Source organism: Squalius cephalus (genome assembly GCF_949319135.1).
Source record: "Squalius cephalus genome assembly, chromosome: 24".
Lineage (NCBI taxonomy): Eukaryota > Metazoa > Chordata > Actinopteri > Cypriniformes > Leuciscidae > Squalius > Squalius cephalus.
The window spans coordinates 317,501-341,071 of record NC_137145.1 but is presented as its reverse complement, the minus strand read 5'-3'; the positions used below and the strand labels follow the sequence as shown (position 1 = coordinate 341,071).

At 48.2% G+C, this 23,571-nt stretch overlaps 3 protein-coding genes across 8 annotated transcripts in view; 2 read left to right on the top strand and 1 right to left on the bottom strand.

Annotated features, from left to right (window-relative positions):
- Positions 1-10,581, top strand: part of ttc3 (tetratricopeptide repeat domain 3) — a 50,727-nt gene extending 40,146 nt beyond the window's left edge. For all 6 annotated transcript variants that reach the window (XM_079860659.1, XM_079860655.1, XM_079860658.1 and 3 more), the window contains 6 exons: positions 1,543-1,644; positions 2,556-2,767; positions 8,706-8,832; positions 8,926-9,039; positions 9,635-9,727; positions 9,815-10,581. In XM_079860659.1, coding sequence (XP_079716785.1) covers positions 1,543-1,644; positions 2,556-2,767; positions 8,706-8,832; positions 8,926-9,039; positions 9,635-9,727; positions 9,815-9,946 — 780 coding nt within the window. In that variant the 3' untranslated portion in view covers positions 9,947-10,581. The remainder of the gene's footprint in view (positions 1-1,542; positions 1,645-2,555; positions 2,768-8,705; positions 8,833-8,925; positions 9,040-9,634; positions 9,728-9,814) is intronic.
- A 102-nt stretch (positions 10,582-10,683) lies between these two features.
- vps26c (VPS26 endosomal protein sorting factor C) lies at positions 10,684-19,956 on the bottom strand. The gene is made up of 8 exons (XM_079860733.1): positions 19,853-19,956; positions 19,617-19,760; positions 16,960-17,109; positions 16,799-16,879; positions 16,589-16,663; positions 16,122-16,272; positions 11,054-11,206; positions 10,684-10,936 (listed from the first exon to the last, which is right to left on the bottom strand). The coding sequence occupies exons 1-8, from the start codon at positions 19,907-19,909 to the stop codon at positions 10,854-10,856; spliced, it is 894 nt and encodes a 297-aa protein (XP_079716859.1). The 5' UTR covers positions 19,910-19,956; the 3' UTR covers positions 10,684-10,853.
- A 693-nt stretch (positions 19,957-20,649) lies between these two features.
- The window catches only part of dyrk1aa (dual-specificity tyrosine-(Y)-phosphorylation regulated kinase 1A, a), a 21,847-nt gene continuing 18,925 nt past the window's right edge, over positions 20,650-23,571 (top strand). The window contains exons 1-5 of the mRNA XM_079860674.1: positions 20,650-20,788; positions 21,548-21,663; positions 21,751-21,820; positions 22,918-23,096; positions 23,173-23,292. Of these exons, the coding sequence (XP_079716800.1) occupies positions 21,811-21,820; positions 22,918-23,096; positions 23,173-23,292 (309 nt within the window). The 5' untranslated portion in view covers positions 20,650-20,788; positions 21,548-21,663; positions 21,751-21,810. The remainder of the gene's footprint in view (positions 20,789-21,547; positions 21,664-21,750; positions 21,821-22,917; positions 23,097-23,172; positions 23,293-23,571) is intronic.

Genomic DNA, 23,571 nt, shown 5'->3' with positions numbered 1-23,571 from the left:
AAATGAGTGTCATGAGTTCCGCGTCCTGTCTGAAGGGCCATTAGTGGCTGAGAGTACCTGGTGTGATAATGTAATATTAGTATTGCACGTCCGTTATGGCACGGTCATTTGTGGAATATGCAGTGAACACAGCCAAAGTTACAGCACAGCACCTGTAACGTTAGCTACGCGCAACTTAAAACCTGCTAACAGCGCACAACAACTATCGCTGATTGCTGAACAGAAAGCGTGTCAGATGGAGAGTCATACGAGTAGCGACTGTAAGCTTGAGGATGGCCTTATATTTACACTGCTCTATTCCAGTAGATAGATGTATATGTCTTGGCATTGAAATACTTTTTTTATTTTTTATTAATATAGTCTATTGATCAGGCAGGGGTGTGTGCACTGTCAGAGTCTTCTGGGTAAACTGGAATCACAGGGTGTTGTTGCACTGTCTCAGATTTTGTTCTAACCTCGTCTATATCAAGAGTGTGTCCCTAACCCTAACCCTATATCAGGAGTGTGTCCCTAACCCTAACCCTATATCAGGAGTGTGTCCCTAACCCTATATCAAGAGTGTGTCCCAAAACAAGACCAGTAAATATTTCTTCATATTTTCAGCCCTTGAAATTACTTCAGTTTTACAGCCTGAAAATCACATTATCTGGGAAGCAATATTTGGACATTAATATAATGAAAAGTATTATTCATAGGCATTATCTACTTAGTGATACATTTAGAAAAATAAAACTTGTGATTTGCTTAAATATCTGATCCTTCTGCGATCACGAAACACAATTTTGGCTGTTTATAGCATTATCTCTTTTAATGTGATAAAAACACTCAATAGTAATTTTGACTGTATTGGTGTGTAATTTACGGCGGTGTGGTGCTGGAGAAAGCTTTACATGGACCTTGAAAGTGCTTGAAAAGTGGTTGAATTTGACCTGGGAAAAGGTGTACGAACCCTGAATATTACAGTATAAAATTAACAACAAAACTATTAAATTGCACATAAGGCAGATTTTATTATAATGTTATAATAACATTAATGTTTATTTGCTGCTGTAACTAGTAGTAAAGAGGAAGAGATGATCGGTTCATCTGTCACACACATTAAACACACATTTACTGACTGAATTTACTGATGAAACTGACAGGATTTGAAAGATGACACTTTGTTTCATATCAGAAGTATCAAAGATTACTGGATGGCAGGAGCTACAGGGAATGTTTAGTGAAGTTTAGTTCACGCATTAGCATGATTTGGGATTAAATATTGCCAGGCCATCACCCTTAAAGCTGCAGGTCAGTGATGAACGCTTCAGAAAGATCTTCCTGATTCATGAGCTTCACCTCTTATAACACTGCTGCTGTTTAAACAATATTTAATATCTTTCATAAGCTTTGTTATATCATGTTTGTTTCAACTGTCTTTCATAGTGAGACATTTACATTCACTTCTTCACACACAACATCTGCAGACATTATTCTAACCAGTATATGATGATAATCTGCATGTTTTGCGTCTCTGAAACTGGTTTGAACGGTTTGTTTCAGATGGAGTTTGACGCACAGATGGACGAGGTGAAGAAGGGCACTAGACTGTGTTCACTGCCTGATATCTGTGTTCCCAGCGTTCCCACTGCGCCCACACTGCCGGTGAGAGCTCGGGTCATGACCTCGTCGTCCTCATCGGTTCGGTTCTGAGTTCACTGAATCTCGTGTGATGTTCACGTGTGTGTCACAGAAGAGCACACACTCCGTGTTTCTGCAGTGTGACCGATATTTCAAGCAGAAGCTCGTGTTGATTTACTGTGCCTCTTATATCAGGGTTCGTACGAGGTGTTTTTGGAAACCCTTAGACGGCCATGGACATGGAGAGGTGCTTGAAACGTGCTTGAAATATTGAAAGACAAAATATGTGAAATTAGTGTTTAATTTTATTAGTAAAACAGTCTTTTCACTCAAAGTTAACATTGCAGCCCGTCTGATAAAGATATAGAGCCATTCCGCATGATTATGAGTGTGAGAGTGCTCATAAATATCCAAGTATATGCTACAGCTTTTATTCTTCAGCTCAATCATATATTCATGAGGGGAAAAATCAGTTTGAACAAGGAAAGCGATATCTTTGTCATAGTGTCCCTTCAGTGGTTAAAGTCACCGCAGGCATCGCCTCTGCACTTCATTTGTACCATTTTGTTTTATTAGTTTATTTGTAAATCTATTTACCTTTTTTAGAATTAGAAAGATAGCAGTGTTTGATAAGTGAGATCTCTGAAGTCCTTGAAAACCAAAAAAGTAGTGCTGTGAATGTCCTGGGACTTCAGTGTCTGTACGAACCCTGTCATGTGCTTTACGTTCCCAACTCCTGATTCTCCTGACAGGGAAACACTTCTCCTCATCATCTCCTCCCTGCTTGTTTTGTTGTTGGTTATTCCTGAATGTAGAAAACTGTAAACTTTAACGAGTGAATCATTTCCTGGTAATGAAGATTATGCCACAGATGCTTTAGTCCCGTATGAAGGCCGTGGCCGCAGTGACTGATGGGTAATTATTGTGTCCTGCAGGCGATTCCTCCGGCTCCGGTTCCTCAGTCCGGTTCCCAGTTCCACGGGCCGTACGGGTCACTGCCGCCCCCCCGAACACCCACGCCCACCGGACGGGCCACTCCTCAACCCCCCGACGAGCCGGCGACCCGCCGCGCCTCGAACCCACAGCCCCTGACGGTGTACGAGCGGCTCCTGGAGCGCCTCAACATGATGTTCCCGCATTACAACAGGTGCTCCACTCACAGCGTTAGCTTTAGCTCCACTCACAACATTAGCTTTAGCTCCACTCACAACATTAGCTTTAGATCCACTCACAACATTAGCTTTAGATCCACTCACAGCATTAGCTTTAGCTGCACTCACAACATTAGCTTTAGCTCCACTCACAACATTAGCTTTAGCTGCACTCACAACATTAGCTTTAGATCCACTCACAGCATTAGCTTTAGCTGCACTCACAACATTAGCTTTAGCTCCACTCACAACATTAGCTTTAGATCCACTCACAACATTAGCTTTAGATCCACTCACAGCATTAGCTTTAGATCCACTCACATTAGCTTTAGATCCACTCACAACATTAGCTTTAGCTGCACTCACAACATTAGCTTTAGATCCACTCACAGCATTAGCTTTAGCTGCACTCACAACATTAGCTTTAGATCCACTCACAGCATTAGCTTTAGATCCACTCACATTAGCTTTAGATCCACTCACAACATTAGCTTTAGCTGCACTCACAACATTAGCTTTAGATCCACTCACAGCATTAGCTTTAGCTGCACTCACAACATTAGCTTTAGCTCCACTCACAACATTAGCTTTAGCTCCACTCACAACATTAGCTTTAGATCCACTCACAACATTAGCTTTAGATCCACTCACAGCATTAGCTTTAGCTGCACTCACAACATTAGCTTTAGCTCCACTCACAACATTAGCTTTAGCTGCACTCACAACATTAGCTTTAGATCCACTCACAGCATTAGCTTTAGCTGCACTCACAACATTAGCTTTAGATCCACTCACAGCATTAGCTTTAGATCCACTCACATTAGCTTTAGATCCACTCACAACATTAGCTTTAGATCCACTCACAACATTAGCTTTAGCTGCACTCACAACATTAGCTTTAGATCCACTCACAACATTAGCTTTAGCTGCACTCACAACATTAGCTTTAGCTCCACTCACAACATTAGCTTTAGCTCCACTCACAACATTAGCTGCACTCACAACATTAGCTTTAGCTTCACTCACAACATTAGCTTTAGCTGCACTCACAACATTAGCTGCACTCACAACATTAGCTTTAGCTGCACTCACAACATTAGCTTTAGCTGCACTCACAACATTAGCTTTAGCTGCACTCACAACATTAGCTTTAGCTGCACTCACAACATTAGTTTTAGCTGCATTAGCTTTAGCTGCACTCACAACATTAGCTTTAGCTCCACTCACGACATTAGCTTTAGCTCCACTCACAACATTAGCTTTAGCTGCACTCACAACATTAGCTTTAGCTGCACTCACAACATTAGCTTTAGCTCCACTCACAACATTAGCTTTAGCTGCACTCATAGCGTTAGCTTTAGCTGCACTCACAACATTATTGCCAGAACGCTTCTGTGTGAACGCAAACACGCTCGGGATCGATGCCGGGTTGGGGAGCTATAGTAACATTGCCGTGTTCAGTCCCGGAACGCTCGCTGTGTGAGCAAAAGCCGGAATACTGCCGTGTGGTAGTGATGCCGCTGACGCCTGGATCGGTCTCCAGCTGTGGAGCGGCGCGTAATGCGCTAGTTTATGATCGAATCAGGGGAAGAATACACAAGCGTGGCTCATAAGCAGACGCTGCGGAGACATACAGGGCACATCGATGTCACGTGTCTTTACGGGTGTGTTTCTCTGATTCCGGAAAATCACTGGCAGTGTGAATGAACCAAGATCAAACGAACCCGGGTCGAATCCCGGGTCTCTTCATCCGTGTATTTTCCGGAATCTGTGTGTGAAAGGGGCTCTAGTGTTACTCGACTCGTAGGCCTGTTCACACCTGGTCACTTCATGCGTTTTTACTGATCAAAACGATTCCATCTACAGCGAGTCACACAGGTGTGTTTTAGCAAAACTGATGTATCGGATCTTCGGATCCCGCGCTCCAGGGTTAGTGCAGGCCTACGGATCCCGCGCTCCAGGGTTAGTGCAGGCCTTCGGATCCCGCGCTCCAGGGTTAGTGCAGGCCTTCGGATCCCGCGCTCCAGGGTTAGTGCAGGCCTTCGGATCCCGCGCTCCAGGTTTAGTGCAGGCCTACGGATCCCGCGCTCCAGGGTTAGTGCAGGCCTTCGGATCCCGCGCTCCAGGTTTAGTGCAGGCCTACGGATCCCGCGCTCCAGGGTTAGTGCAGGCCTTCGGATCCCGCGCTCCAGGGTTAGTGCAGGCCTACGGATCCCGCGCTCCAGGGTTAGTGCAGGCCTTCGGATCCCGCGCTCCAGGGTTAGTGCAGGCCTTCGGATCCCGCGCTCCAGGTTTAGTGCAGGCCTACGGATCCCGCGCTCCAGGGTTAGTGCAGGCCTTCGGATCCCGCGCTCCAGGTTTAGTGCAGGCCTACGGATCCCGCGCTCCAGGGTTAGTGCAGGCCTTCGGATCCCGCGCTCCAGGGTTAGTGCAGGCCTACGGATCCCGCGCTCCAGGGTTAGTGCAGGCCTTCGGATCCCGCGCTCCAGGGTTAGTGCAGGCCTTCGGATCCCGCGCTCCAGGGTTAGTGCAGGCCTTCGGATCCCGCGCTCCAGGGTTAGTGCAGGCCTACGGATCCCGCGCTCCAGGGTTAGTGCAGGCCTTCGGATCCCGCGCTCCAGGGTTAGTGCAGGCCTTCGGATCCCGCGCTCCAGGGTTAGTGCAGGCCTACGGATCCCGCGCTCCAGGGTTAGTGCAGGCCTTCGGATCCCGCGCTCCAGGGTTAGTGCAGGCCTACGGATCCCGCGCTCCAGGGTTAGTGCAGGCCTACGGATCCCGCGCTCCAGGGTTAGTGCAGGCCTACGGATCCCGCGCTCCAGGGTTAGTGCAGGCCTACGGATCCCGCGCTCCAGGGTTAGTGCAGGCCTTCGGATCCCGCGCTCCAGGGTTAGTGCAGGCCTACGGATCCCGCGCTCCAGGGTTAGTGCAGGCCTACGGATCCCGCGCTCCAGGGTTAGTGCAGGCCTTCGGATCCCGCGCTCCAGGGTTAGTGCAGGCCTTCGGATCCCGCGCTCCAGGGTTAGTGCAGGCCTACGGATCCCGCGCTCCAGGGTTAGTGCAGGCCTACGGATCCCGCGCTCCAGGGTTAGTGCAGGCCTACGGATCCCGCGCTCCAGGGTTAGTGCAGGCCTTCGGATCCCGCGCTCCAGGGTTAGTGCAGGCCTTCGGATCCCGCGCTCCAGGGTTAGTGCAGGCCTACGGATCCCGCGCTCCAGGGTTAGTGCAGGCCTTCGGATCCCGCGCTCCAGGGTTAGTGCAGGCCTACGGATCCCGCGCTCCAGGGTTAGTGCAGGCCTTCGGATCCCGCGCTCCAGGGTTAGTGCAGGCCTTCGGATCCCGCGCTCCAGGGTTAGTGCAGGCCTTCGGATCCCGCGCTCCAGGGTTAGTGCAGGCCTTCGGATCCCGCGCTCCAGGGTTAGTGCAGGCCTTCGGATCCCGCGCTCCAGGGTTAGTGCAGGCCTACGGATCCCGCGCTCCAGGGTTAGTGCAGGCCTACGGATCCCGCGCTCCAGGGTTAGTGCAGGCCTACGGATCCCGCGCTCCAGGGTTAGTGCAGGCCTACGGATCCCGCGCTCCAGGGTTAGTGCAGGCCTACGGATCCCGCGCTCCAGGGTTAGTGCAGGCCTTCGGATCCCGCGCTCCAGGGTTAGTGCAGGCCTTCGGATCCCGCGCTCCAGGGTTAGTGCAGGCCTACGGATCCCGCGCTCCAGGGTTAGTGCAGGCCTTCGGATCCCGCGCTCCAGGGTTAGTGCAGGCCTTCGGATCCCGCGCTCCAGGGTTAGTGCAGGCCTTCGGATCCCGCGCTCCAGGGTTAGTGCAGGCCTACGGATCCCGCGCTCCAGGGTTAGTGCAGGCCTTCGGATCCCGCGCTCCAGGGTTAGTGCAGGCCTACGGATCCCGCGCTCCAGGGTTAGTGCAGGCCTTCGGATCCCGCGCTCCAGGGTTAGTGCAGGCCTTCGGATCCCGCGCTCCAGGGTTAGTGCAGGCCTTCGGATCCCGCGCTCCAGGGTTAGTGCAGGCCTTCGGATCCCGCGCTCCAGGGTTAGTGCAGGCCTACGGATCCCGCGCTCCAGGGTTAGTGCAGGCCTACGGATCCCGCGCTCCAGGGTTAGTGCAGGCCTACGGATCCCGCGCTCCAGGGTTAGTGCAGGCCTACGGATCCCGCGCTCCAGGGTTAGTGCAGGCCTACGGATCCCGCGCTCCAGGGTTAGTGCAGGCCTTCGGATCCCGCGCTCCAGGGTTAGTGCAGGCCTTCGGATCCCGCGCTCCAGGGTTAGTGCAGGCCTACGGATCCCGCGCTCCAGGGTTAGTGCAGGCCTTCGGATCCCGCGCTCCAGGGTTAGTGCAGGCCTTCGGATCCCGCGCTCCAGGGTTAGTGCAGGCCTTCGGATCCCGCGCTCCAGGGTTAGTGCAGGCCTTCGGATCCCGCGCTCCAGGGTTAGTGCAGGCCTTCGGATCCCGCGCTCCAGGGTTAGTGCAGGCCTACGGATCCCGCGCTCCAGGGTTAGTGCAGGCCTACGGATCCCGCGCTCCAGGGTTAGTGCAGGCCTTCGGATCCCGCGCTCCAGGGTTAGTGCAGGCCTTCGGATCCCGCGCTCCAGGGTTAGTGCAGGCCTACGGATCCCGCGCTCCAGGGTTAGTGCAGGCCTACGGATCCCGCGCTCCAGGGTTAGTGCAGGCCTACGGATCCCGCGCTCCAGGGTTAGTGCAGGCCTTCGGATCCCGCGCTCCAGGGTTAGTGCAGGCCTACGGATCCCGCGCTCCAGGGTTAGTGCAGGCCTACGGATCCCGCGCTCCAGGGTTAGTGCAGGCCTACGGATCCCGCGCTCCAGGGTTAGTGCAGGCCTTCGGATCCCGCGCTCCAGGGTTAGTGCAGGCCTACGGATCCCGCGCTCCAGGGTTAGTGCAGGCCTACGGATCCCGCGCTCCAGGGTTAGTGCAGGCCTTCGGATCCCGCGCTCCAGGGTTAGTGCAGGCCTACGGATCCCGCGCTCCAGGGTTAGTGCAGGCCTACGGATCCCGCGCTCCAGGGTTAGTGCAGGCCTTCGGATCCCGCGCTCCAGGGTTAGTGCAGGCCTACGGATCCCGCGCTCCAGAGTTAGTGCAGGCCTTCGGATCCCGCGCTCCAGGGTTAGTGCAGGCCTTCGGATCCCGCGCTCCAGGGTTAGTGCAGGCCTTCGGATCCCGCGCTCCAGGGTTAGTGCAGGCCTACGGATCCCGCGCTCCAGGGTTAGTGCAGGCCTACGGATCCCGCGCTCCAGGGTTAGTGCAGGCCTTCGGATCCCGCGCTCCAGGGTTAGTGCAGGCCTACGGATCCCGCGCTCCAGGGTTAGTGCAGGCCTACGCAGATCCCGTCACTGAGAGCTCCGGATGCGAGCTGCAGTTTACTGATGATCAGCGACAGCCGAGAGCAGCGCTGGCAGCCTGACATCATCTCGTCTCTGTACTAGTGAAGATGAAGAGCGTCTGTGTGCGCGTCGGCTTGATGAAGAGACCGCTCGTCTGCAGTGATGCGTGTTGCAGTAGCGTCCTCATATCTGGCTATAACAGACCCAGTAACTCGCTCTCACACGTTCATCTTCAGCACTGTTGGGAGGAGTCACTGGACTCACTGAAATCCAGCCGTTCCCGCACATTCCCACACTAGTGCAGGGACTGGCTCAGTGGTTGCGAAGCGTCGCTCATGTTCACACCGCGCAGTGGCGACCCCGTCCTCTTGCTTGCCCATGTGACATCAGTGCTATGCTTCGCTAGCTCGCGTCGCCGGCTGTTCCGTGTGTGGAGGACAGCCGTCACTCGCTCGTGCTCGGGAACTATTTTTCAAGTTCACACATGACTATTTTAGGCGCAAATGCGAGTGAAATACTCGCACTGTAGAGCCCTGGTGTTAGTATAACCGTGTGTGTGTGTGTGTGTGTGTGTGTGTGTCCACAGGCTGGTGTTGAACCGGTTCATTCAGGAGGTTCGCTCGTCCAGTGGAGGCGCTCTCGACTCGCTGACCTATGATGATGTCATCAACCGCGTGGCTCAGCTGATCCTGGACCATCAGGAGAACACGCGTGTGCGTGAACTGTGCTCTCTCTGTGTGTGTGTGTGTGTGTGTGTGTGTGTGTGTGTGTGTTGCTGTGTAGTGACGCTGTTGTCTGTTGTGCAGGAGCGCATGAGCTTCACGGGTCGAGCGAGTCCTGGTTCTGACACTAGCGTCACGCCACCGCTAGCACACGTGTGGAAGAACGTGTCCGACAAACATCGCAACGCTGCGCTGGCGGTAAGACTCATCATCATCATCATCATCATCACTAACCCTAACCTGTTCTTTTCCTCCAGTTACAGGATTATTTCACTGTTCTTCACCGTCAGCTTTATTTCTACAGCGCTTTATTCAACAGTGTTTCAAGTTTTACAGAGATAACAGGAGAATATCTGCTGTACAGAACCAGTGTCAGTTCAGTGAATCAGTTCAGTGTCGATTCAGTCCAGTTCAGTGAATCAGTTCAGTGTCGATTCAGTCCAGTTCAGTGAATCAGTTCAGTGTCGATTCAGTCCAGTTCAGTGAATCAGTTCAGTGTCGATTCAGTCCAGTTCAGTGAATCAGTGTTGTCTTGTGTATTTGTGATCGAGTCTCATGAAACATGAAGATCAGCTCATATTGCTAATGCTAGAACATGAGTAAACGCTGCCAACTGATCCACGGCGCTTTGATTTGATTCCCTCGAGTCACTTCCATCAGTGAGATTCAGATTAACATTCACTGTTTCTAAAGTTTAATTTACTCTCTAAAGCCGTTCATTCGTTTAGCTCTTAGTTCATCATCATGTTGGTCTAACCTCTGTGTGTGTGTGTGTGTGTGTGTGCACCCACAGCTGAACATGGAGGACCCGTGCATCATCTGCCACGAGGACATGAGTGCTGAGATGATGTGTGTGTTGGAGTGCCGCCACAGTTTCCACAGAGAGGTCAGAGCGTCGCCTGAGCGCTAGTGTGACGTGTGTTTACGTGTGTCACGCAGACTGAGTGACGGTGTGTGTGTGTGTGTGTTTCAGTGTATAAAGGTGTGGCTGAAGGAGCAGAGCACGTGTCCCACCTGTCGAGAACACGCTCTCCTACCCGAGGACTTCCCTCTGCTTCCCGGACGCCAGCGCAAGAGTCACACACCCGCCACTGCCTTCCACTGACACCAGTGTGTGTTCACGTCATCTTTATTCACACACACCACATCATCTTTATTCACACACACCACATCATCTTTATTCACACACACATTCTGAGGAAACTTTGCTTTAGGGACCAATCGATGATGTTTTATTTCTAGAACACAGCTGTGTTTTTCATTCCTGGAATAAAGTTCATTTGCATGAACTGATTTTACTCATCCACTTTTACCTTTTATTGCCATTTTACCTTAATTTTACTTTATTAAACATTTGACCAAAGAACAGTTCTGCTGTATTTGTTTCGGACATCTTGTGTCATTTCCTCAGATCAGGGATTAGAGGAAAAAAGCTAATAATTAATTAAATCAATGTAAAACTAGAATAATTTGACAATTTTTCTATAAAAAAAATTGCATTGATTGTATTTTAAAAATTATATAATTACAATCTAAAACTAAATTACTAACTAAAGATTCCTTCAAATGCATGATACCATTTCTCTTTATATAAATATTCAAATGAATATAAAGACAAAGGTCTTCATACAAAAGACTTGTGGGTTTAATCAATTATATTATAATACAAATAATCTGAATAATTAACATAGCATTAAAAATCATATAGGCATATATACATATATAAATAAATGTTATGCTTAACAAAAAATTAAGTCTCTCATTGTAATTATTTGTACGACAGGCCTAACTTAATGTTTTAGCTTCAGCTGACAGATGTCTGCATTACATAAAGACAGTATCTCAGGTGAGTGGATGACTTTAATAAACACTTTGACTTTATAGGAGCAAATATCCATATTCACTCATGATGAAAAGAGTCTTTTAATGTAATTGGCTGTGAGAAGAGCAATTTTTTATTCATGGTAAAAAAAATCCTGGGGATGATCCAAAGGCTTCAGATGTTTCTGGACTCAAACTCTGACCAGCTTCAGTGGGAAGTTTTCCGTTATCAAATGATCGTCGTGAAGAACAATCACAATGTTCACCTCAAATTCTAGAAGGGAAGAAAGTAAATCTATAAATGTAGTAATGGACTGTGTATATATATATATGAGTGTATATCACACAAACAAACCCAGTATTGAACACGGCTGTAAAAAGGGTTCCTTACCGACTTTAAAGTTGGTGGTTTCAAGTGTCGGGCAGGTGAAGAGCCGAGGAAACACCATATATATGGGGATGGAGAGGCCGTGACAGACGTCTCCTTCAGCTATCTGGATGTTCTGGATCTCTGTGGCGTCTCTAGCGTAACCCTCCGCACAACCTGAACACACACCGGTAACACTGAACACGGTGATGTAACACTATCAGAACACACACCGGTAACGCTGAACACGGTGATGTAACACTATCTGAACACACACACACCGGTAACACTGAACACGGTGATGTAACACTATCTGAACACACACCGGTAACACTGAACACGGTGATGTAACACTATCTGAACACACACACCGGTAACGCTGAACACGGTGATGTAACACTATCTGAACACACACCGGTAACACTGAACACGGTGATGTAACACTATCTGAACACACACCGGTAACACTGAACACGGTGATGTAACACTATCTGAACACACCGGTAACACTGAACACGGTGATGTAACACTATCTGAACACACACCGGTAACACTGAACACGGTGATGTAACACTATCTGAACACACCGGTAACGCTGAACACGGTGATGTAACACTATCTGAACACACACGGGTAACACTGAACACGGTGATGTAACACTATCTGAACACACACCGGTAACACTGAACACGGTGATGTAACACTATCTGAACACACCGGTAACGCTGAACACGGTGATGTAACACTATCTGAACACACACGGGTAACGCTGAACACGGTGATGTAACACTATCTGAACACACACGGGTAACGCTGAACACGGTGATGTAACACTATCTGATGTAACACTATCTGAACACACACGGGTAACGCTGAACACGGTGATGTAACACTATCTGATGTAACACTATCTGAACACACACGGGTAACGCTGAACACGGTGATGTAACACTATCTGAACACACACGGGTAACGCTGAACACGGTGATGTAACACTATCTGGACACACACGGGTAACGCTGAACACGGTGATGTAACACTATCTGATGTAACACTATCTGAACACACACACCGGTAACACTGAACACGGTGATGTAACACTATCTGAACACACACGGGTAACGCTGAACACGGTGATGTAACACTATCTGAACACACACCGGTAACACTGAACACGGTGATGTAACACTATCTGAACACACACCGGTAACACTGAACACGGTGATGTAACACTATCAGAACACACACACCGGTAACACTGAACACGGTGATGTAACACTATCTGAACACACACGGGTAACGCTGAACACGGTGATGTAACACTATCTGAACACACACCGGTAACGCTGAACACGGTGATGTAACACTATCTGAACACACACCGGTAACACTGAACACGGTGATGTAACACTATCTGAACACACACCGGTAACACTGAACACGGTGATGTAACACTATCAGAACACACACACCGGTAACACTGAACACGGTGATGTAACACTATCTGAACACACACCGGTAACACTGAACACGGTGATGTAACACTATCTGAACACACACCGGTAACACTGAACACGGTGATGTAACACTATCTGAACACACACACCGGTAACACTGAACACGGTGATGTAACACTATCTGAACACACACACCGGTAACACTGAACACGGTGATGTAACACTATCTGAACACACACACCGGTAACACTGAACACGGTGATGTAACACTATCTGAACACACACCGGTAACACTGAACACGGTGATGTAACACTATCTGAACACGGTGATGTAACACTATCTGAACACACACACCGGTAACACTGAACACGGTGATGTAACACTATCTGAACACACACACACCGGTAACACTGAACACGGTGATGTAACTAGGGATGTCCCGATACCACTTTTTCACTTCCGATACCGATACCGATGCCGCAGCTTTGGCTATTTGCCGATACCGATATCAATCCGATATTTTTATTTTATTCTTGAACTAATACTAATAATAATAAAATATAAATGGAAGCACTTTGCTCAATTAGCCACATAAAAACATCTCACTCAAATGGAGAACAAATACTTCTCCAGTATATAGTCCACAACAACAGTTGATAATGAAAGACTGCCAGCCTTTATTCAAAAGACCTTGAGATATGTTTGGTAACCTGAATGAATTTAAAATTAATTTGCTATATTTCAGATCAATATATTTGTTTCCTTAAAATTTAACTTTATTCTCATCTGAATTATAAATAATTTATTTCTGTATAAAATAATACTACTTTTAAAAACACATTTGATTTTCTTTTTTATTCAATGTAGAATGTGTTACTTAAAAATAAACAGATTAGTGCTCTGTTTTAGGACAAGAAATGAAAACCAATGCAATGATGAATGTCCAAAAGATGAGATCATTTTTGCTTTTAAACAGCGTGTGTGTGTGTGTGTGTGTGTGTGTGTGTGTGTGTGTGTGTGTGTGTGTGTGTGTGTGTGTGTGTGTTTTAATGATGTCCTGAATGAAAATGACGGAGTATGTTTTTATGTTTCCACTGTTCGATCGCGCCCGTGCCTCTCTCTCTCTGACACACACACACACACTCCAGCATTGCAATCTTGACATCGCAGCCTGTTCATTTTGCTGCGTTCACAACAAACGCGAATAGAGCGTCAAATTTGCGTCTATCGCGTCTAGTTCGACGCTTGAACAGTTTGAATCCATTCGCGCGTCCAAAGCGAATAGGACGCGCCGCGCGCGTATAATGATAAAGTGAGCGTTTGAAGCGATATAGACGTGCGTTCAGAGCTAAGGCGGGCTACAGATTAGGTGTCCCTAAAGAACCCGCATATGCGCGTATCTAACAGTAACGTTAGTTCCGTATTACATTCATTAATGTGCACGCGAGATTTATTTATTTTTATACCGTGTATTCTCTGTGTAAATCCATGCACCGAACGTACGTTCAGTACGAATACGTACCGTTCCACCCCTAATGGGTATCGGATCATAGGTATCGGATAATTTTTTTTCTCCCCTCCGATATCCGATCTAGCGTTTTGGGCCAGTATCGGCACGATACCGATGCCGTGGATCGGATCGGGACATCCCTAGATGTAACACTATCTGAACACACACCGGTAACACTGAACACGGTGATGTAACACTATCTGAACACACACCGGTAACACTGAACACGGTGATGTAACACTATCTGAACACACACCGGTAACACTGAACACGGTGATGTAACACTATCTGAACACACACACACCGGTAACACTGAACACGGTGATGTAACACTATCTGAACACACCGGTAACGCTGAACACGGTGATGTAACACTATCTGAACACACACCGGTAACACTGAACACGGTGATGTAACACTATCTGAACACACACCGGTAACACTGAACACGGTGATGTAACACTATCTGAACACACACCGGTAACACTGAACACGGTGATGTAACACTATCTGAACACACACCGGTAACACTGAACACGGTGATGTAACACTATCTGAACACACGCCGGTAACACTGAACACGGTGATGTAACACTATCTGAACACACACCGGTAACACTGAACACGGTGATGTAACACTATCTGAACACACACACCGGTAACACTGAACACGGTGATGTAACACTATCTGAACACACACACACACACACACACACACACACACACACACACACCGGTAACACTGAACACGGTGATGTAACACTATCTGAACACACACCGGTAACACTGAACACGGTGATGTAACACTATCTGAACACACACCGGTAACACTGAACACGGTGATGTAACACTATCTGAACACACACCGGTAACACTGAACACGGTGATGTAACACTATCTGAACACACACACACACACACACACACACACACACACACACACCGGTAACACTGAACACGGTGATGTAACACTATCTGAACACACACCGGTAACACTGAACACGGTGATGTAACACTATCTGAACACACACACACACACACACACACCGGTAACACTGAACACGGTGATGTAACACTATCTGAACACACACACACACCGGTAACACTGAACACGGTGATGTAACACTATCTGAACACACACCGGTAACACTGAACACGGTGATGTAACACTATCTGAACACACACCGGTAACACTGAACACGGTGATGTAACACTATCTGAACACACACCGGTAACACTGAACACGGTGATGTAACACTATCTGAACACACACCGGTAACACTGAACACGGTGATGTAACACTATCTGAACACACACGGGTAACGCTGAACACGGTGATGTAACACTATCTGAACACACACACACACACACACACACACCGGTAACACTGAACACGGTGATGTAACACTATCTGAACACACACGGGTAACGCTGAACACAGTGATGTAACACTATCTGAACACACACCGGTAACACTGAACACGGTGATGTAACACTATCTGAACACACACACCGGTAACGCTGAACACGGTGATGTAACACTATCTGAACACACACCGGTAACACTGAACACGGTGATGTAACACTATCTGAACACACACGGGTAACGCTGAACACGGTGATGTAACACTATCTGAACACACACACACACACACACACACACACCGGTAACACTGAACACGGTGATGTAACACTATCTGAACACACACGGGTAACGCTGAACACAGTGATGTAACACTATCTGAACACACACCGGTAACACTGAACACGGTGATGTAACACTATCTGAACACACACCGGTAACACTGAACACGGTGATGTAACACTATCTGAACACACACACACCGGTAACACTGAACACGGTGATGTAACACTATCTGAACACACACACACCGGTAACACTGAACACGGTGATGTAACACTATCTGAACACACACACACACACACACACACACACACACACACCGGTAACACTGAACACGGTGATGTAACACTATCTGAACACACACCGGTAACACTGAACACGGTGATGTAACACTATCAGCACAGGCTGAAAATGTGCAGGTAACACTGATCTGTCACTGTGGATGGTTTTAAAGCTGAACATCAGATCTGTGTTTCTCACCGCAGGTCTCCACACGGACCAGCTGCAGCTCGATGCTCTTGATGGCGACCTCTGACCTCTCCACCACCAGCTCGCCGGTCAGAGGTCGCGTGATCGCACAGTTGGTGGCGTCCAGGTGACCTTTGATCAGGAACTTGGGTAACAAGGTCCTCTGTTGAACACAAAACCACACGCACACGTGAGAACGAGAAGCGTTTTTCTGTTTGGATGTGTCAGATTTATTTGAACAATTTCTTTATAAAAAAAATACTATATTAGGATATATCAGAGGTTAAATTCAGGGCATAAAAATGTACTTTTACTTATAAATTATGACCACTTAAGATGTAAAAATCATGGTAGAATTAAAGGTGCACCTAAAAGTTCATGACCCACATTCTGAATAATATTTGAATAAAGGGTGAAGGCTGGACGTGACTTTTGGCCAGTACTGTATATGAGCTTGGTATAGTCCATCACCTACGCACCTCTTTGACGTTCTGCAGCGTCTCTGGAGTGATGCTGAACTCCACCGGGCTCGGCGGGGGCTTGGGCTTCTGCGGCTGAAACACAGGCTGCTGTTACTGCAGGTACTCGTCGTGTGTGTGTACTCGTCGTGTGTGTGTGTACTCGGCGCGCGGCTGTACTCGTCGTGTGTGTGTACTCGTCGTGTGTGTGTACTCGTGTTGGAGTCTTACCTGGCAGTGCAGCATGAACTCGCAGCTCTTGCTGAGGTCTTTGGCGAGCAGCGGGCGTCTCATGTCGCAGCGGAGTGTGTACTGCAACACAATCACAACACATCAGCGCATCATCACAGAACACGCGTGTGTGTCTGCGTGCGTGCGTGTGTGACGCTCACCTGTATGTTGACGAACACGCCGTGGTACGTCTCGTACAGGACCTTGCTGCCTTTGGCCTGCAGCGGAAACTCAAACGGGATCTCGGTTCTTCCCGCTGGGACTTTTCCTGGTTTCACCACCTCCATGTTGCTGGACACCAGCTGAATGGGCTGAACCATCACACACACTTTACTTCTTCAGCGCTTCAGATCATGAGTGAGTGTAGGTGTGTGTGTGTGTGTGTTTGAGAGAGAGAGTGAGTGTGTGTGGGTGGGTGAGAGAGTGTGTATATGTGAGAGAGTATGAGTGTGAGAGCAGGGTTTTTCCTGCATAGGGAATTTCGTTAAATCAAATCAAAATTCGTATAGTTGATAATAATATAGTTCTACCTAATGTAGGCCTACTGACGGTAACAACGTTGCACTGTTGAGGCTCGCGCAGTTATTTATAACATATTATACAGTTAAGAAACATCACATGACCAGAGTGCTGTTTTCCTGGATACCTTCACGATTGAAACCAAGACACTGATTTCACAAGTTCAATAAACAAATAGTTAAAATGAAGTCACTTACATTTTAGACGCAATGACTGTTTATGTTCCGTTTCAGCAGTGAAAACACTTCCTAAGACCACAGCAGAACCACCGCGCATCTCACAGCAACACTCAGCCCTGCTTCATTACTGAATGATTCAGCGTTCTGAACGAATCGGTTGTCAAAGATTCAATGACCCCCTTCATAAACCGCCTCATTCTGAATGAATCAGCCGATTGAACGAATCGTTTGAATGAATGACTCACTGACTCGCTCATTAACACGGTCGTCTGCCGCCTCCTACTGGCGCTTTACTTTCATTAAGTATCATTCTTTTCAACATTCCTTATTTGTATATTCAAAAAATATTTACACTCTCATAATCATTTAATACAGTTGTAATTTTTCAATGTAAATTATTGAATTTGATTGGTAACAGCCTAGTGTCGTATTATTCTAATTGAATGTATTGAAATGGAAGATGGAGCATTGGCCTACATTTAATAAAATTAAGGAAAAAATGCCCTTTATAAAGGTAAAAAAATATTCTGATAAGAGTGTTTTCCAACAGTGATGTAATGAAACATTGACAATTTAAGTTTGAAGGGAGTAAAGCCTCTGTTTAGGCTATTAATGAAATGTAATTTTGCCAAAGGAAATACTTTTATTTAAAATAAATGTTAATTTTAAATCAGCCTACTTCAGTGTGATGCGTTACCATATCATCATGCTTAAAGGGGTCATATAATGGTACATGCACTTTTACAAGTTGATTGTACTGAAGTGTGTGTTGGCAGTGTCTGTACACAACCATCATAAAATGATAAAAATCCATCCAGTGTTTTTTTTTTTTTTAAATCTAATATGTTTCCCCCTGTCTCAAATCAAGCCGTTCGACCATGTGACGTCACACGGTCGGACGCCCCTCCCACGATTGTTGATTGACAGCAGCGTTTCAACACAGACCCGCCCTGAGCTGTCTGTCATCATAGTCCGCCAGTGTTGATATGCTGAGCTCTGTCTGTGAGCAGAATGGCTCTAAGCGAGTGTGGTGTTCTGTTCTTGGGTGTAATAATGAACACAGCATCATGTTGATGCTCCTAAACCCGAACCGCTGAAGACGCAGTGGCTGAGTGTGTTCTCGAAGGGAATATTCCCCTCGATCAGCGTCAATGCTTTCATGTTTGCGTGAATCATCTCTCACACCAGACTGCTTTACACACGAGGGTCAGTATAAAGCTGGTTTTGCTAACTGCTCCTGAAAAAAGGATCGTACCAACTATTCGTGTTCCTGCTGCACCTCCAGAAGAAGAAGTGAGTGTAACGTTTTATTAACCTTTATATTAATATTTATATCAATCTTTGCAAACCTTGCTGCACGCTTCACGATGAATGCGGCTAAGGTTTACACTCAGGTACATTACGGCATGTTTTCTGTGTAGGACGTTCTCAATATAATTCATAATCCCACGTTTATAATGAACTATGCGTTATGGTTATTGTGTTAGAAACTGTGTACGCAGGTGTTAAAGTTAACATGGTAACACTACACTAAGCTTACTTTAATTGTCAAACTTTTCCGGGGCCGTCATCTTGTTCCGGGGCCGACCCCTGACCCCCCTGGAGGTGCCGAGCGAAAAATACTCATTTAATTATTTTTTTATTAAAATACATGATCAGGATTTTACCAGCTCCGCCTCGTTTTGAGCCAGGAAAAACCCTGTGTGTGTGTGTAACGTGTGTGTGTGTGTGTGTGTGTGAGAGAGAGAGAGTGTGAGTGAGTGAGTGTGTGAGAGTGAGTGAGTGAGTGAGTGTCTGTGTGAGTGTGTCTGTGTGTGAGAGAGAGAGAGTGAGTGTGTGTGTGTGAGAGAGAGAGAGAGAGAGAGTGAGTGTGTGTGTGTGAGAGAGAGAGAGAGAGAGAGAGAGAGTGTGTGTGTGTGTTTGAGTGAGTGAGTGTCTGTGTGAGAGAGAGAGAGAGAGAGAGAGAGAGAGAGAGAGAGAGAGAGAGTGTGTGTGAGAGAGAGAGAGAGAGAGAGAGTGAGTGAGTGTGTGTGTGTGAGAGTGTTTGAGTGAGTGAGTGTGAGAGCGGGTGTGTCACGTGTGTGTGAGAGTAAGTGTTTGAGTAAGTGTGTGTGTGAGACCTTGACAGAGTTGTAGAAGGCCTCGAACACCCCCACACTCTTCGAGCTGAGCTGCAGGTTCACGAGCCCCTCCAGACTGAGAGAAACTCCCTGATGCTGCAGCGCGTCTCTGGAGCTGATGACCAGCACTCCGCTCAGCCGCTCCTGGAACACACACACACACACACACACACAGGCCTGATTAACCGCGGCACACCCCGCAGACACAGCGCACACCGAACCAGAGTCACTCTCACCCCTTCATGATACACTTTATTCGCGCGCTTCAGCCTGATGTCCAGCGAGACGCTCATCTTCTCAGCCGCGCATTCGCTTCCGCGTCGCTGTCATATGATCTCTGACGTCACCGGGAGGGGCGTGTCCCGAGTTTAACCGTTATTAAACCTCTTTAGAAAGAGTTTTAATGTTGTGTAAACGTACTTATAATCATAATATTATTAGACAAAACCTTCCTTGCTTTTCATAAAAACTTTACTACGTTCACCAGAACTAATCCTCCGTCCTGAGAAGAAAACCAGAAACACGACGATGCACGAAACCACAAAAAGTGTGTTTACAGTAATATCTGGACAAACGAGATTTATTATATTTACAGTGTGTAATATCGCGCACGTACCTTCACTTTCGCTTCGCCCTAAGAAACGTAAAATTGATTGGCAGTTTCCATGACAACCCCGAGAACGGTTCCTGCGTCATGAGGTCATCCGGGAACTTGGCCGTGTGATGGACAGTCGTCATGGAAACCTTCTCACTCGGCTTCCATTTTGTTCCTGACTTTTTTTCTCCCTTCAAAGGACCGATGACCGCCGTTCCCGAAGCGCTCGATAGCGATTGAGAAATCGATCGTCGATTCGCGCGTCGTATCGATGACGGGCAGCCCTGTGTGGCGAGTTTAGTGCGCGAGTCCTGTGCGCGGGTTTGCAGCGCGCGCGCGTGCGCGCCATTTTGTCCAGGGCCAGCGGCGGCGCGCGCGCAGGATGAGTGACTGACGGACGGGACCGCGGAGCGCGCCGACGCTCACCGAGAGAGTTCTCGCTGTTCTGTGTGTTCTGCGAGGCTTTGCATCCGACACGCTTTGGGAAAGGGATTCCTGAGGAACACGGCTGGGAATTACTGCGGATTCTCCCGGAGGATTTTCACTCCTCTCGTCAGAAAGAAACGCGCGCGACACGGTGAGTGATGACGGCTAGCGCGTCGGCTAACGGTTAGCTTCCCTCAGCGATCCCGACGCCTCGTTCCCCGCTCGCCGCGTCTCAATCCGGGCGAGATCCGACGCGTTCTGTGCGTTTTCGGAGGCTCGTCGAAATAACGGCTCTGTCTTCTCGCCCGCTTCGTTCTGGCTTCGGTCCGTTCGCAGGCCCGGGCAGCTAATGTCCAGCTAGCCTCGGCATCGACAGCTCCGTGTGAAGGCTTCACAGATGAGGAGTTTATTCAGGGCTCAAGCTCATCTCTCCCGGGCGACGGAGCGAGTGTCTGCCGCTGTCCGCGCGGGTCAGTGCGGGTGTTGTGTCGTTAGCATGCTAGGCTAACTAACGTTAACGCGAGCCAGTGTTTTGACAGCTTTGATTGTCGTCATGTGCGCGAAACTGATTTACAGCATCAAACAGTCGCGATCGTGTGAAAGTCATGCTGGAGAATTAGCAGTAGAAGCTTAACGACCATATCTAGATGTGTAACGTTAACCTGGAGACCCCGATGATGATGATGTCGAGCTCTTCATCGTGTAGATTAGGCTGATGTTGGAGTGATTGTGTTTCTGAAAGTCTTGTGTGTGTGTTTACACGGGCTGCAGGATCTAGTGCGCGTTTGCGGTCTCTGGGCACTCATACACAGAATGTGTGATTATATGTTGTGCTAGTAGTGAGTTAACGTTAGTATGCACTCCTAAACTGATGTAGTGTGTGTGTGTGTGTGGATTAATTTCACGGCAGATCTTCACCAATGGTTGTGCAAGTTGAAGATCAACTCAACCATCTCAAAACACGGCAAGACCCTGCAGAAACACCAGGGCTGTTCTCACCTGGAAACCACTCGCGAGTCGCTTCAGGTACGCTGATGTCACACACACTCACACACACACACACACACACACACAGGTACAGTATGTGTTCCTCACTGTCTGCTGTTCTCGCAGTGGGCTGTGGTTTGCAGATGGACTCCCCTGTCACAATGATATGAGATTTGTCAGAAGACGATGCATACAGGTGAGCCTCACACTAACCCACAGGTGCACACACACACACACACACACACACACACACGCTCAGACTCGGACTGTGTGCAACATCTGTCCCTTTTTCATGTAGCTTCCCATCATCACACTACAGTGTTTAAGAGGAAGCGAGCGCTCCGCTATGGATGTTTGGGAATAAAGGCCTGTCTCCGGGGTCCCTCAGACTAACTGATTCCGGGTTCCTCACCCGAGAGCTTTTCTGTCAGCAAATACTGTGTTAAACTGTGCTGGGAAATGTGTCAAAGTGCAATTCAATTTCATGCCTCTTACCCGTTTTCCTATTGGACGGAGCCTCGCAGCTTTGCCCTAGCAACAAAAGTGGGTTATTTGCATACCCTTTCCTGATTGGCTGCCGCTTTAGCCGGCTGGCCAATGGCGCGGCATCTTCCTGGTGGTAGGCTATGGTAATGAAGCACTGTTGCTGGGCTTGCGAGCGCTGGTTACCAGTGTGAATGTGCTGCATTGTGTTTGCTGGTGAGAGACGCTGATAAATGACGACTTAATGATCTGCAGAATTCCCGCTCGCTGCAGACCGTCACATCTACAAACATCTCAAACGCTCACATGTAGGCTTTACTGTGCTGAGATTTGTGGCATTAGAGCGCTCAGCTGTTGTCTAGACGTCTGTGGTTGTGGGATCATGGGCTGGTTGTGTTCAGTCACGCTTCATGTCTGTCGCTGTAATCATCTCGTTTGAGGACCTTGTATGAGCGCTCGCTGTTTACAGTTTGCTAGAGTTCTGTGTGTGTGTGTGTGTGATCCTGATGCTGAGTCATAAACACACTCGATCAGCTCTGATTAGACCTGTGTGTGTGTGTGAGAGTGTGTGTTTGAAGCACTGAGTGTCGTCATGTGACAGAAGCACGACCACCCTGATCTCCCATTTTGGTCCGAGCTTTTTCAGGTGTTCTGTAACCGGATCCGGCTTTAGGCTCGGAGCGTTTCTGCTGCGTACACAGACACAATGAAGGAAAAAATAGCCTGATCTTCAATTATATCAAACTAAAAGCAAGATAGCTTGTGTGTCTGTGTGCTGAAGTTGTGTGTGTGTGTGTGTGTGTGTTTCAGGAGGAGAGACCTCAGCATGCAAACCCTCCTCTGTTCGGCTGGCCCCCTCGTTTTCTTTCCATTCGGCCGGTGTGCAGATGGATGCGCAGACGCCCCACTCTCACCCGCCGCCGTTCAGTGATGCTCACCCGCCGAGCGCCGCGGACCAATCAGGCGCCTCGCAGCCCAACACCTCACAGGTACGCGTGTACAGCGAGTGTGTGTGTGTGTGTGTGTGTCCGCGAGCCGCTCTCACACACGCCGCTTGTGTTGCAGGTAACTGCGGATATGGTGATGCTCCAGAGGCGGATGCCGCAGTGTTTCCGGGATCCAGCGTCTGCGCCCTTAAGAAAACTCTCCATCGAACTGATCAAAACATACAAACACATCAATGAGGTGCGACTCTCACGTCTCTCACATCTCTCACGTCACTCACGTTATCAGGATGGTGGATCCGTGCGGCTCTTAAAGGGACGGCACTAATATTCCTGCCGTCTCTATAATAACACTTATAATAACAAACAACAAAAGAGAAAATCACTCGTTCTTCACTGAATAACTTCTGTAACTATATTTGTAATGTATATTGTATTTATAAACTGCTGTGTTATTTTACGTTTGATTCAGTTGTGTCTATTTGTTGCGATTGCTAATTTTTAATTTGTTCTTTTCTAA

What these genes read in the sequence shown, in the direction of transcription:
- vps26c (XM_079860733.1), bottom strand. Translation starts at nt 19,909, where the DNA reads ATGAGCGTCTCGCTGGACATCAGGCTGAAGCGCGCGAATAAAGTGTAT. An exon ending in GGTCCGTGTGGAGACCTGCG is followed by an intron (nt 11,207 to 16,121) that starts GTGAGAAACACA and finishes GTGTGTGTTCAG; the next exon opens with GTTGTGCGGAGGGTTACGCT. An exon ending in AACCACCAACTTTAAAGTCG is followed by an intron (nt 10,937 to 11,053) that starts GTAAGGAACCCT and finishes CTTCCCTTCTAG; the next exon opens with AATTTGAGGTGAACATTGTG.